Below are 12,912 nucleotides of genomic sequence, written 5' to 3'. Positions count from 1 at the left end.
TTTTTCAGTTTGGAAGAATGTACTCTAGGATTTTAGCAACACTTTGCTCTGGGGCATATGTGTTACTTGGGTCGTTTAAAAAATAGTAATGAGTATGTCTTTTAAACAGAAAATAAAGACAATAGATCTGTCAAGTTTAAAACAATGTCTCCTTCCTCTGTTTAGATGGATGATAGTTGGAAGTATAATGGAGATGTCAGAGGCTTTAAGAGCGTTGAAAATAATTCGATCAGCACCTCTGCCCCCAAACCTGACACAAGTCACCTCTCAGGGAGTTTATCCATTGAGAGACAGGCAGCCACAGAAGATGTGGTGAGACTGCCCTCTCCTACACCCTCCTTCTCGTCTCTGTCTCAAGACCAGACTGTCACCTCTAAAGCCACGCTGTCTACATTGTCTGGCACCGATTCCACGTCTGAGTTTGGAGAAGGGAGATACTCACCACAAAGAGAAGTCTCCAGATTGCAGGTGAGTTTGGGAAGGCTCTTTGTCATCCACAGCTCAGATATATCAGGATTTAAATCTGGAAACCTCCTTCGAAGCTCCAGGTGTTTGAGTCAAGGCTGATAACATGCCAAGTTGTATCAGGGTTTACTTGTAACAGATCTAGTGACCTTTAGTACTACTTCATATTCTAGAATGCTTAGAATTCTGCATGGCTTCCTGTCTCTTAATGGGAATAGAGAGGTTTAGTTATATTATGGCAGTGCACTGCTTAACATTTGGAGTCCAAGGGCCTGCATTTGATGTAGTGGTTAAGATACTGCTTGGAATGACTGCATCCCATGTTGGAGGTCTCGGGTTTGAATCCTGGCTCTACTCCTGATTCCAGCTTCCTGTTATTGCATACTTTGGAAAGGCAGCAGGTGCTGGCTGAACTACTTGGGTCCCTACCACCCACATGAGAGACCCAGACTGAGTACCCAGCTCCTGGCTGTGACCTGGCCCAGCATGAGCTGTTGCTGGCATTTGGGCAGTGAACCAGTGGCTGTAAGATCATATTCCCTCCCTCTCTCCCTCTCTGACTTAAAAAAAAAAAAAATTTGGACTCCAAACAAAATATACCATCAAGTGAAGAATGACCAGGGTTGGGGGTGGGGGGAAGAAGGGAGAAATTTGTAAAATACTAACAGATATCTTTTAAGAAATTTTTATTAGGTAATAACTGTTCCTTTTAGCTTATGTATAAACATAGTAAAAGTCTTTGTCTAGCAAACAGGATGCTTTTCTCTTTGAGAACAGCCCTTGTTGAGCAATTTGAGTTGTATGAACCCCTTAGCATCAAGGAGCTTTTGTGTTTCTTCGGCTTGTTCTGATACATTCTGTTGCCTTACTAGAGTATGTTGCTTTCCAAAGCAAAGCATCAAGTATTTAATTTGGCCAAGGCTATATTAGTGAAATAAATTTCTGTGAAATTATTTAATACAGCATTTTTAGCATTAGATTTTTATTTGTATAGGAGAGCTTTAAAATTTTTTTCTAGTTATAAAATTCTGTGTGCCTGGGAAAATCTTGAAATGAAGGAAGATATAAATAATGAGAACATCTGATATTTGCATTATTTGGAAATAATCGTTAACCTTTCGATATATTTTTCATAGGTTTTTTTTCCTGTATATATTTACAAACATATGCAGAAACAATTTATCCAGCTTTTAATTTTTAATTTCTTTAATTTTTGAGTAGCCTTTTTGTTTATTTGAAAGGCAGAATTCCAGAGAGAGGGAAAGACGGGGCTGGGGAGTGGTTTCCCTCTCTGCATTGATTCACCCCCCAAATGGCCACAATGAACAGGGCTGGGCCAGGCCGAAGCCAAAAGCCCAGAATTCCATCTGGGTCTCCCACATGGGTGGCAGGGGTCCATTCACTTGGATCATCTTCTGCTGATTTCACAGGTGCATTAGCACAGGACCAAATGGGAAGTGGAGCAGCTGGGACTCGAACCAGAGCTCATGTGGGGTGCTAGCTCTTGTTCAAGTTTTTGTTTTTTAAAATATTTATTTATTAATTTGAAAAGCACAGTTACAGAGACAGGAAGAGAGAGAGGGAGAGAGAGAAAGTGAGGTCTTCCATCCTCAGATTCACTCCCCACATGGCTGCAAGTGCCGGAGCTGGGCTGATCCGAAGCCGGGAGTCAGGAGCTTCTTCCGGGTCTCCCATATGGGTGCTGGGGTCCAAGCATTTGGACCATCTTCCACTGCTTTCCAAGGTGCATTATCAGGGAGCTGGATCGGAAGTGCAGCAGCTGGGACATGTACTGGTGCCTGTATAGGATGCTGGCACTGCAAGCTACAGCTTTACCTGCTACACCACAGTGCCAGTCCCTGTTCAATGCGCCAGCCCTGTGATATTGCATATGATTATTTTAAGAAAGAAAAGAAGGAAAATCCTATGGCAGTATTGTGGTCCTATGGTATTTTGTGCCATAAAGAGGGAAAAACATGATGAAGGACTTAACATGTCTTCAGTTAAACTCTGCTGCAGGAACTCCCTGTAGCTGGGGATTTTGTTCTTTCTCTTTCCTTGGCCCTCCTCCTTCTTGTGTGGTTTGCTTTTCTCCTCACCGCCCTTGCCAGTCCAGGTTGCCAGGGCAGGTCTGGGTGATCCTGGGAAAGGAGAAGGGAGCATGACCTGAGTCCTTCCCCTGTCCAGCCGCCTTGCCGACGAGGCTTTCCCCACTTCCCAGAGCAATCTTGCCTGCAGGTTTCTCTCTGGCCTTTTCAAAGCCTGCACTCTGAAACCTCTTCTGAATCCACCATCCCGAACCGCTGCCCCAGATTTTTTTTTAAAAAAGAGCCTGAATGTAGGAAGCAAGATTTTTTTAAAAAAAGATGTATTTATGTATTTGAGAGAGTTAACAGAGAGAGGGTGAGGGAGAGAGAAGGAGAGACAGAGACAGAGACATTTTCCATCCACCAGTGTACTTCCCAGATGGCCACGATGGCCAGTGCTGGGCCAGGCCAGTGCCAGGAGCCAGGAGCTTCATTCTGGTATGCCACGCAGGTGGCAGGGGCTGAGACACTTGGGCCGTCATCGGCTGCTTTCCCAGGCACATTAGCAGGGAGCTGGATTGCAATTGGAGCAGCCAGAGTACAAAACGGTTCCCATGTGGGATGCTGGTGTCTCAGGAGGGAGTCTTACTTGCTGTACCACAATGCTGGCCCTGGAAACAAGTTTTTTCACATGACCATTTCCCAATTTTAAGCCCATGGTAAGTTTTCCTTTTAACAGTACCTAGGGCTTACCTTGTCCTAGCTTCAGACCATGCATTTGACTTGTCACCTTTGCTGGACCTTACGCTCTGTGAGGGTGGGAAGCCAGCATGGTGCCCATGTCTGTGAATGGTGGTTGAGCACTGCCTGAGTTCTCTCGGCTTCTGTGCTAAGTGTGTGAGAGTTAAACAGGATTTTCTGTAGTCGATCTGGAAACTGTATGAAGTATTTCCATGGGAAAAAGAAGGTAATTACTAGGCATTAGCTGTGTGCCTTGGCACCTTTTAAATGCTTCATTTAATCCTCTCAATAATCTTGCAAAGTAGGTGGCATTATCCCCATTTTTACCAATGAAGTACTTGAGATTTGAAAGTTATGTAACTTGCCCCAGGCTGCTGAAGTGCTTAGGCCACAACTGTAACTTTTCTGGCTCTATTTTTTTTTTTTTTTAATATGACATACTCTCACTTGGAAACTCCCTTTTGTATTGTAATGATACCAAGTACTGTTTTATTTTTAACTTTACTGTGTCTTTAAAAATTAAGCACCAGTAGGGACTGGAGTAACTTATGAAACCATTCTTAAGATCTTCTGGAGGAAAGGTATAATGTATCCATTGAGACTTTGCAGAGTGGGATCTGTTTTTGAAAGGCAGAGTTTGAGATCTGTGAAGTAGGTGGTGAGGAGCGACCAGAGAGGTTGTTACAGGATGTAGTACAGAAAGGAATCCAGTAGTTAGCAGTTCACCACAGGAGATGAAGGAGATTGTGGCCTACACAGGGTGATAGCCCGAGGGAGGATGGGAAGAATGGGGGTGATTCAAGATCAATCCGTGGATTGTACACTCAGTGGTACGTTATTAAATGCATATGTGTGGGAGACAGTAGAGGGTAGGGATCGTTGTGTGGAGCTGAGTTTGAGAGCAGTTAAGGCAAGAAAGGAAAATGGGGCCTGGAAAGAATATGAGATTTCTAACTTGGAAAGAGGTTGGGTAGTGATGCAGTGAACCAAGATGTGAGAAACAAGAGGTGAAGGAGAGGCTTTGGAAATCAGGTAATTTTGGAAATGGGGTTAGGATTTGAAGGCAAGACAGCACTTGAAGTTACTTGGGAAAACATATGGTCAGAAAGACTGCAGACTGGCTAGGGGGCAGGAGTGGCTGCATGACATTGGAAGAGAAAAAAGAACACAGCAGTGACGCTGAGAGGTGGCTAGAAGTCGGGGTAAAGAGGCAGGAGAAGGTGTTCTACTAGATGGCTTGGAAGACTTGCTCCTGAAGAGGAGGAGTTGTCATTGCCTGGTTGGATGAAGACTGAAAGTGGATTTGGTAGGTGGAAGATAAGCTTGGAATGAGCGCTCTGAAGCAGGAGGGAGTGGAAATGCCACCTGCCGCTTCGGAGTGACGAAGGAGAAGGAGAAATCAAGGTTTGGATGCATCTTTGAAGGAGAGCAGCTCTGCTGTCAGTGAACAGTCATGCAGTAAGGGCTGCTGGCTTCAGGCTCTCATCCCACAAAGACCCTGGAAGACACCAGAGAACCCTGTGTACACAGATGCCAGGACCATTTTCTCTGTGACGTCGCAGTGTGAATTTCTGTGTTTAGCAACTCAGTAGGCTTCCTTTCAAGTCAGCATGTTTGCCTAACTGGGCAAGTCTGAGGTTAGCTATCTGACTTGGTACTTAAGACTGACCCCGTTTTTCATTAACTCCCAACTGTGGTGATGTGGGAATCTAAATCCATCGATTCTTTTGAAAATCTAACAGTTGCGACTCTAGATCGTCCTCGTGTTTTTAACACTTGGAGTCTTGTATGTCTGCTTCATTGGTCTGAGAGTTGGGGTGATATCAGCTTTCATGGTATAGTTCTGTTCAGATGTACCTAACTTGAGGGAAATTACTGTTATTTTAAATCCTACGATGTCAACAGTGAGCTCTTTAAAAATCTTTTCTGGCGTGGGCAGCTAAAGCCACTTGGACAATTAATTTGTCAGTTGTTAAGAATGTAGATTTACCCCAAAAATCCATATGCTTGTTTCATCCAGTTCAAAATGATAATTCTCCCATATTATCTTCAGAAGCTCAGACCTTTTGTGGAATAGCTCATTTGTAGTAGAACTCCTCCCTGCAGCCACTGTTGAGCAGTAGATGCATGAACATCGTTGTAGATACACCAGTGTGCACAGAGCCTGGGGATAATCTGACGTGTGAAGCCAGGAGTGCCGAGTGGTGCCTGAAAGTGGCTAGGAAGGTGGCCCTGCCGGTGGGCCTCTGGGACGCTCAGCCTATGACCACAGTCACCCACTTCAGTGCTCTTTATCTTTGGTTTGAGAGGGGAGGCCGTGTGCATAAGGTTTTCCCTAGAAAGTAAGGGTTGAACAAAGAAAAACCAGTTTGAAAACTAAAGTCATTGAGAGGGGGAAGGCTTTAAGAGACTCACTGATAAGCCTGAGGTTGCTTAATTGTTGACAGCAATGCACCTGTCATTGCCCTGTGGTCCTGTCTTCTGTGAACTGTCCCTAGGGTGGATGGAGCAGCCACCACAAAGCTGCTGTCCTCCCTGTGAACTTTTTTTCAGAGAGGTGGTTATCTGTCCTTTCATTTAATATGCACAGAGATTGCTTTCTTTCTGAAGTAAGAACAGCCCTTCCTGGGACAGTTCTTGATGTCCAGCATAATTGTGAGACTCTTCCTGTATGGTTTAAGCGTATTCTTATTGTCCTGTGTTTGGTAGAAAAGGATAGTGTTCACTTGCTGTTTCCCACAGAGTGGCCCTTATGTCGTTTGAGACTATTTATTAAGCCCCACCCTGTCTTTTATTCTTCAAGCCAAAAAACCCTCAATTTGTGTTTTGCATATCTAACCCATCATTTGTCTCTGTGTTCTTCTGTAGCAGTAGATTCTGCAGTTGAATTGCCTTTGATTCAGATTTCTGGTTGTTAGTGTGGTGAAGGTGGTCACTTACTTTCATTGAGTCACCTCTAAGTGTATGGTGATTTGGGTTAATAATTTGATTATTAAAGAATTGATAATTCTTTCTAAGCAGAGTTTATTGTATTCACATCAGTGTTCATCGGGATGATTATTAATGAATGTAATGACTACCTACATCTGGATTCTCACTTTGAAACTGTTTACAAAAGACGTTCTGCTGCACACTTTCCTATGTTATTGGCTGCAATTGTTTTAGCTAAAAAGCTTCCCATACTCACTGTTGGAGAGTCAGGAATTATTTTCTGAGAGCAAGCATTGGCTCTAATTCATCTTTATGTTCCAAAGTGCTAATTACTTTGCCTTATACGGAAGAGATGTACAATAAATATATGAACAAATGAATGAGTGCAAAGTGTTACAACACTTATGTTCTACCTGTCCATATATCATAGTAAGTTCCGAGTCCTTTATTTTAGTATAGTGCCTTCCTTGTCTGCCTTCAAATTCTTAGATACTATCCAGATTTTTCTCAGAATATTGTCATTTGGATTTTCAACTTATTTTATAAATGGGAAAACTTGAGCAGAAAGCTTTAAGAACCTTTAAGAACTGGCCAGTGGACTCCAGGGTTGACTCCAGGTTTAACGGCCAAACTAAAATGGAGACTTTGTAGGTTTTTTTTTTTTCCCTTTCCTGGGAAGTAAAGTAGCTTTAGGAAGATTTTTTAAAAAGTAGATAAGTCTAAATTTGTTATGGTTGTTATGAAAGAAACAACTAAAGCACTGATAAACTTATATGGAAATCTGTATCTGTTTACTTTCTAAAAATGAAACAAAATATTTACATTTTGAGAGAATTAAAGTTTCGAAAACATGATGTATTATACAACTGAAACCATTTTCTTTTTTAAAAATTTATTTATTAACTTGAAAGAGTTAGAGAGAGAGGGATGGGGGGGGGGGAGGGAAGGAAGGAAGGAGGGAGAGAGAGAGGGAGAGAGGGAGGTCTTCAATTCTGCTGGTTCACTCCCCAGATGGCTGCAACAGCTGAAGCTGTGCTGATCCGAAGCCAGGAGTCAGGAGCTTCTTCCAGGTCTCCCACTTCCAGGTCTCCCACTCGGGTTCAGGGGCCCAAGGACTTGGGCTATCTTCTACTGCTTTCCCAGGGCATAGTAGAGAGCTGGATCGGAAGTGAAGTCACCAAGACGTGAACTGGCGCCCATATGGGATGCTGGCACTGCAGGCAGCAGCTTTTTTTTTTTTTTTTTCTTTTTTGACAGGCAGAGTGGACAGTGAGAGAGAGGGACAGAGAGAAAGGTCTTCCTTTGCCATTGGTTCACCCTCCAATGGCTGCTGCAGCCGGGTGCGCTGCAGCTGGCACACCGTGCTGACCCGAAGGCAGGAGCCAGGTGCTTCTCCTGGTCTCCCATGGGGTGCAGGGCCCAAGGACCTGGGCCATCCTCCACTGCGCACTCCCGGGCCACAGCAGAGAGCTGGCCTGGAAGAGGAGCAACCGGGACAGAATCCGGCGCCCCAACCGGGACTAGAACCTGGTGTGCCGGCGCCGCAGGCAGAGGATTAGCCTAGTGAGCCGCGGCGCCGGCCCAGGCAGCAGCTTTACCCAATACAGCACAGTGCCGGCCCCAAACAGAAACAATTTTCTAAACTAAATGTTTAAGAAGGTCTTGTGAAATTTAGAATTTATTGTTGTGTTGTATAGTTATGAAAGTGGACATAGAATTTTACCTTCTGTCCAGGAAACTGTCCTTAGGCTTTTAGGGGCTGATGCTATTTCAAGAAAGTCACGGTGAATAGCTCAAGGTGGCTATGTGGGGACTCCTTGGCATCTCAGGGAGGAAGAGTTCAGCATGGGTTGCAGCTCTGCCGTTACTGCTAGATCCCCATGAGGCAGTTGAGAAGCAAAAATACCTGGCCAAGTTTAAGGTGTCTAGTGTGGGGCGGGGTGTACCAGTCCTAGATGACATTGTGTGTCTGTGGAGTTAGGGAGTTAGGTGTCTTTAAGCTGCTTAAAATTATTCAGCTAAATTAATGTTCAATGTTGAAGGAGGTAGCTCTTTTTTTTTTTTTTTTGAAAAAAATTGTGGCATTTTAAAAGTAAATGATTTACATCACTCTGCTGAATTTTTGGCCAATGAATAAAGAGCTGGTAGGTTACTCAGTTGCATGGTGAACAGAAGCCTAGGCTCTGTCAATGGCCAGCTGATGCACAGTATTAATGTGAAGAAAACTGTTTCTTGACAATAAAATTTCCTTTACTTGAGCAGAAGAATATGATAAACTCAGTGATCTTTCTATAAATATGTTTATCCCAAAACCAATGAAGAAAGAATGGAGCTTCTGGTTTACAAATCGATAACTCAGGTACACCTTGCGTGCGGCCTCGCTTCTTGCGTGGATAGAGTTTCCTTCCTCTGAGTGCCAGGAACACTTGATACCAGCGTTTCGTGTTTTATTTTCAGGATCAGTTTAGTGATATGAGAATCAGCATAAACCAGACGCCTGGGAACAGACTTGACTTTGGGTTTACAGTAAAATGGGATTTTTCCGGGATCTTCGTAGCATCCGTTGAACCAGGTAAATGATAAGAGTTTTACTGAACTTTCTTTTTTGTTACTCTATGCTGCGGAAAAACAAAACACAGAAATTAATTTGTTTTATATAGGTGGAGAAACTATACGAAAGCTACATCAATAAATAAAGGAGATACATCCTATCCTCTGAGACTCTTAGAAGTTGGGGTTACAAGTCACATCTTGCTTATTTTCCTAGAGTATTTTTGGCTTTGAAGAGTCTTAATTTTTGCAGAATGTTTCTGTTAAAATTTTAGGATTAATATTGGGAATATTAACAAACAGTAATCAATTAAAGATTTAGAGAAAACTTTCCATAATTGGTAGTGCATGTGGCATTTAGATGCTGTACAACAAATTATATATATATGATATATGGCCAATTAATGTTTATACATATAATTTTTGAGCACCCTTATATATCTGTTATCTACTGCCTGTGGAGTCATCAGGACACTTTTATACTTTTGCAAAGGAATTACCTCTCCTCACCCAAGGTTCCACAAGTTAAATCCAGGAACTCTTGGAAAAATATGACTCCCCACGGCCTGAAATGAAAATGCACACTGGTGGGTTTAAGAGTAGATCTTGGCTTACATATTTCAGCTATGTAAAATTTCATGCTAATATTGGTTATTTCTTTTGAAGTTCAAGCCTGCTGTAATTATTTAACCATATTTTAAGCATAAGAATAATTTTGTGTGCTTGTAAGTTTCTGTTTTCTTCTCCATCCAGAGTGCATGTGATTTGGAAGCACAATTAAAGAGCAATATATTTCACATTTTAAACTTAAAAATGATTTAAACTTTTCTTTGTCCTTTGAAGGTTAATATTTTTCACTGAATATATGAAGTGAGAGTTTCTCCTATAAATGTTAGTAAGATGTGCATTACCGAATTTAAAAATGCCTTGGTTTTTTGAATGTTATTGATAATCAACCGTTTGGTAACACAAAAAAATTTTAATGACTTCACCTGAAAAAAATGAGAAATGGTTTGTCAAGATTTAAGTCATTTTTGATTAATTTAAAGAAGCAGGTTTTTTTTTTAAATGTGATTTTTAAAAAATTTTTAAAAATTTACTTTGCATTATTTAGGCAGCCCAGCAGAATTTTCCCAGCTACAGGTTGATGATGAAATTATTGCCGTTAACAACACCAAGTTTTCACATAAGGATACACAGGAGTGGGAGGAAGCCATGGCTAATGCTCAAGAAACTGGCAAGCTAGTCCTGGACGTCAGGCGCCACGGGAAGTCTGGTAAGTGCCTCTAACCGCTGCGTCTGGCTTTCAGGCTGGGAACTGGTCTTGGGCAAGTGGTTGTTAACAATTTGCTTCAATAACATTTTACTTTTTTCATTTTATTTATTTCTTGGCTTAAAAGTGTTTTGTAGTTATGTGGGAACAGATCTTGAATGATGCCTTTGGGTATTCTGTCTCAGAACTTTTTACTAGCAAATTTACTGAATTCTGTACTGTTTTAACTGATTACTCTCCTGCTCTGATGGCATGCAAGTATCAACCGAGAACAAATGTGCTCTCTGGAGTCATTTATAATCATGATGAGAATTTAGAATTACACTATGGTTTACCTTTCTCTACAGTGCCCCACCTGCATGGTGCGAAAGTGTGTGGTAGGTGACTGTCATTCTCAAAGGACTTTCTCTGGATACATCCCATTATTGTTTCTTAGAGAGGTTAGATGGGGAAGGACCGTCAGCTTCCCCAGACCTGGCAACTCATGATATGGAAATAGAACACCTCATCCTGGTTTACGTAAAGATTCAGGGAATTTGCTAGTCTTCTCTTTATTAACACAGTTTAACCCGTGTACCTTGTTTTGGGAAGGTGGTCTGTAGTAAGAGCCCTGGGTTCTTCCCTTCTTTCTCCTGCTACCTGATTTGTTTGTCTGTCTTGTGTATGTGCATCTTGTACATGTACATTCAGTAACTTTGTTCTTTCCACTTCATCATTTATGTATATTCATTACTTGATCTTCATGTGCCAATCAGACTGGGGCAAAGACCAGCCTTCCCTGCCATGTACACGCCATAAAACCCTCAATCTCACCAGTATGGCTACCAAAATTATAGGTTCACCTGAAACAAAGTGGATCGATACAACTTCTGGAGTTTACAGTTCAGAGAAGTCCTCCAATCTGTCAGTAACAACTGATTTCTCCGAAAGCCTTCAGAGTCCTGTAAGTATTTTGAGCGGGAGGAGTGCTTGCATAGAGCAAAACAACTGGAGGAATTGTGTGCACAGTTTGATACTGCTTTAGCAAGGAAGAATTGATTATGGTATTTTAAAAGAGTAAAATGTATTTTTGAAAACAGTGAGGCAGTACTCATTAACAGGGTGGTAGTGAGTTATATATGGTAAAATCAGAAGCTCCCAAAATGTTGATTTGCACATATTTTCCCACCAGTCTTTCAGTCTTGCATCCATCTTTCAGGTCTTTGTGAAATAGCAAGTATATAAAATTCTACACTGTAACTTCCTTATGCATTCTTTATTTTTTACTAGCAAAATAATATGTAGTCATCGTTTACAATGTAAAACCTTATGAAACAGTTTTAGTCCTTAAGCATAGGCTTAAGAATAATCACTTCCATCGCTTCTCGGCCTTTTGGCTAAGATCAAGTGTGAAGAATAATCACTTCCATTAGGTGATTCAAAATAATTATAATGTAGAAAATTTTTCCAAATACTGAAGCAGTACATTTTATATAGCCTTTGATAAAATATGTTTTCTATTTATGATATTCACTTAATTTAATTTAACTGTTCACTTAATATAACTTTCAACTGAATATTATGCATTTGTGTTTGGTCCCTAGATATCAACACCATTATCATTCTAAGATACCCCATTTTATTTACTAAGGATATCGTTGGTACTCTATATAAGAAAGGTTTAGATGTTAGAAAGTCCCACATGACTTTTTTGTGTGCTCATAAATAGAAGTCAAATGGACTAATGATTTTTTGACACATCATGTTTGTTGGAAAATAAATGGCTAAAGTTGTCCGTGCCTGCAGCTTGTTATTAATCCTTCTACAAATACTGAAGAATAATGAAAAAAATTGTTTCTACTACATGTAAAAGACTATAAGAAATCCATCAGTATCCTGAAAAACTTACCTTGTTAAGAGAGATTTTCACTAATGAGAAATGCATTATTTAAGCTCAAAGTCCAGTTGGAAGGAATGTTCATTAACATTTTTATTCTTTCTAGAACACTGAATCCAAAGAAATCAATGGGATTCATGATGAAAGCCACACTTTGGAATTAAAAGGTAAATATCAGCATTGTAACTTAGATTCATCGTGAAGGAAAAGCTATGGCACTCAAATCCTGCTATTATAAAAATTAATATCTGTGACTGCGGGAAAAACAGATCCACTGCAAGTTGAAACTAACAGGTTAGCACACAGATCCAGTTGCAACCAGGTGGGAGGGCATTCGGTTCCAGCACTGAAGAGTTCAGGAAGTGCAAACAAAGCTTTGGCAGCACGTTCTGGAGTTTCGGGTGCCTGTGTGCCTAAGTCAAATACGAAAGACTGGTTTTCCGGAGGCTGTCAGCTTCCTGGCTGTGGCATACTGGCTAAGGGACTGTTCCTTAAACTTGAATGAAACCTCCTTTATTGTTGTGAAGGGGGCAGGCGTGGAGGGAGCCAATCTTAAGAGGAAAGCTCCAGTGGTGATAACAGTCATTAGTGTATGTGCCTGTTTATAATGAGAAACAAGACAAGCTGTCTAGGGAAATGGTGGAGTTTGCACTCTGTCCTTTTGTCCATCCAGAAATAACTTAGCTCCATCATGCTGTGTACTAGACCTTGGTCATGCAAAATAAAATAGAGGTTTGGTCTACATAGGCAGTGAGAGAGACCCATAGTAGGTACAACTTCTTTCACTCTGAGATAAAGCCCATCTAAGCATGCACGTTTCCCTTCTGTCGTTATTTGTCTTTGTAATTCATTTCTAGTAGTTCGAAGTGGCTGTGTTTTCACTGGTTTAAAATTGTGTTCTTTGCCAGAGAGTCTTTAAAATGAGCAGTACTTGTTTTCCTTCATGCTGTTAACTCTAAGGTATCCAGGTCCAGTTCTGCCAGTGGCTCAGGTGGGGCTCGCTGATAAGAGCTATTTAAATCTTTCATGCCAGTGGGTTGTATGCAGGC

General features: G+C 41.4%; 1 protein-coding gene across 4 annotated transcripts in view; it reads left to right on the top strand.

Moving 5' to 3' along the window:
- Positions 1-12,912, top strand: part of LMO7 (LIM domain 7) — a 220,212-nt gene that overhangs the window by 188,558 nt on the left and 18,742 nt on the right. For 2 of the 4 annotated variants that reach the window (XM_062194078.1, XM_062194077.1), the window contains 5 exons: positions 166-468; positions 8,622-8,736; positions 9,829-9,990; positions 10,824-10,930; positions 11,970-12,030. In XM_062194078.1, the coding sequence (XP_062050062.1) occupies positions 166-468; positions 8,622-8,736; positions 9,829-9,990; positions 10,824-10,930; positions 11,970-12,030 (748 nt within the window). Of the gene's footprint in view, positions 1-165; positions 469-8,621; positions 8,737-9,828; positions 9,991-10,742; positions 10,931-11,969; positions 12,031-12,912 lie in introns of all 4 variants that reach the window. The other 2 variants (XM_062194076.1, XM_062194074.1) reach the window with 1 other exon arrangement.

The sequence above is a fragment of the Lepus europaeus genome, chromosome 6 (genome assembly GCF_033115175.1).
Source record: "Lepus europaeus isolate LE1 chromosome 6, mLepTim1.pri, whole genome shotgun sequence".
NCBI lineage: Eukaryota > Metazoa > Chordata > Mammalia > Lagomorpha > Leporidae > Lepus > Lepus europaeus.
The sequence above is the reverse complement of the archived record's forward strand: the minus strand, read 5'-3'. Positions and strand labels throughout refer to the sequence as shown.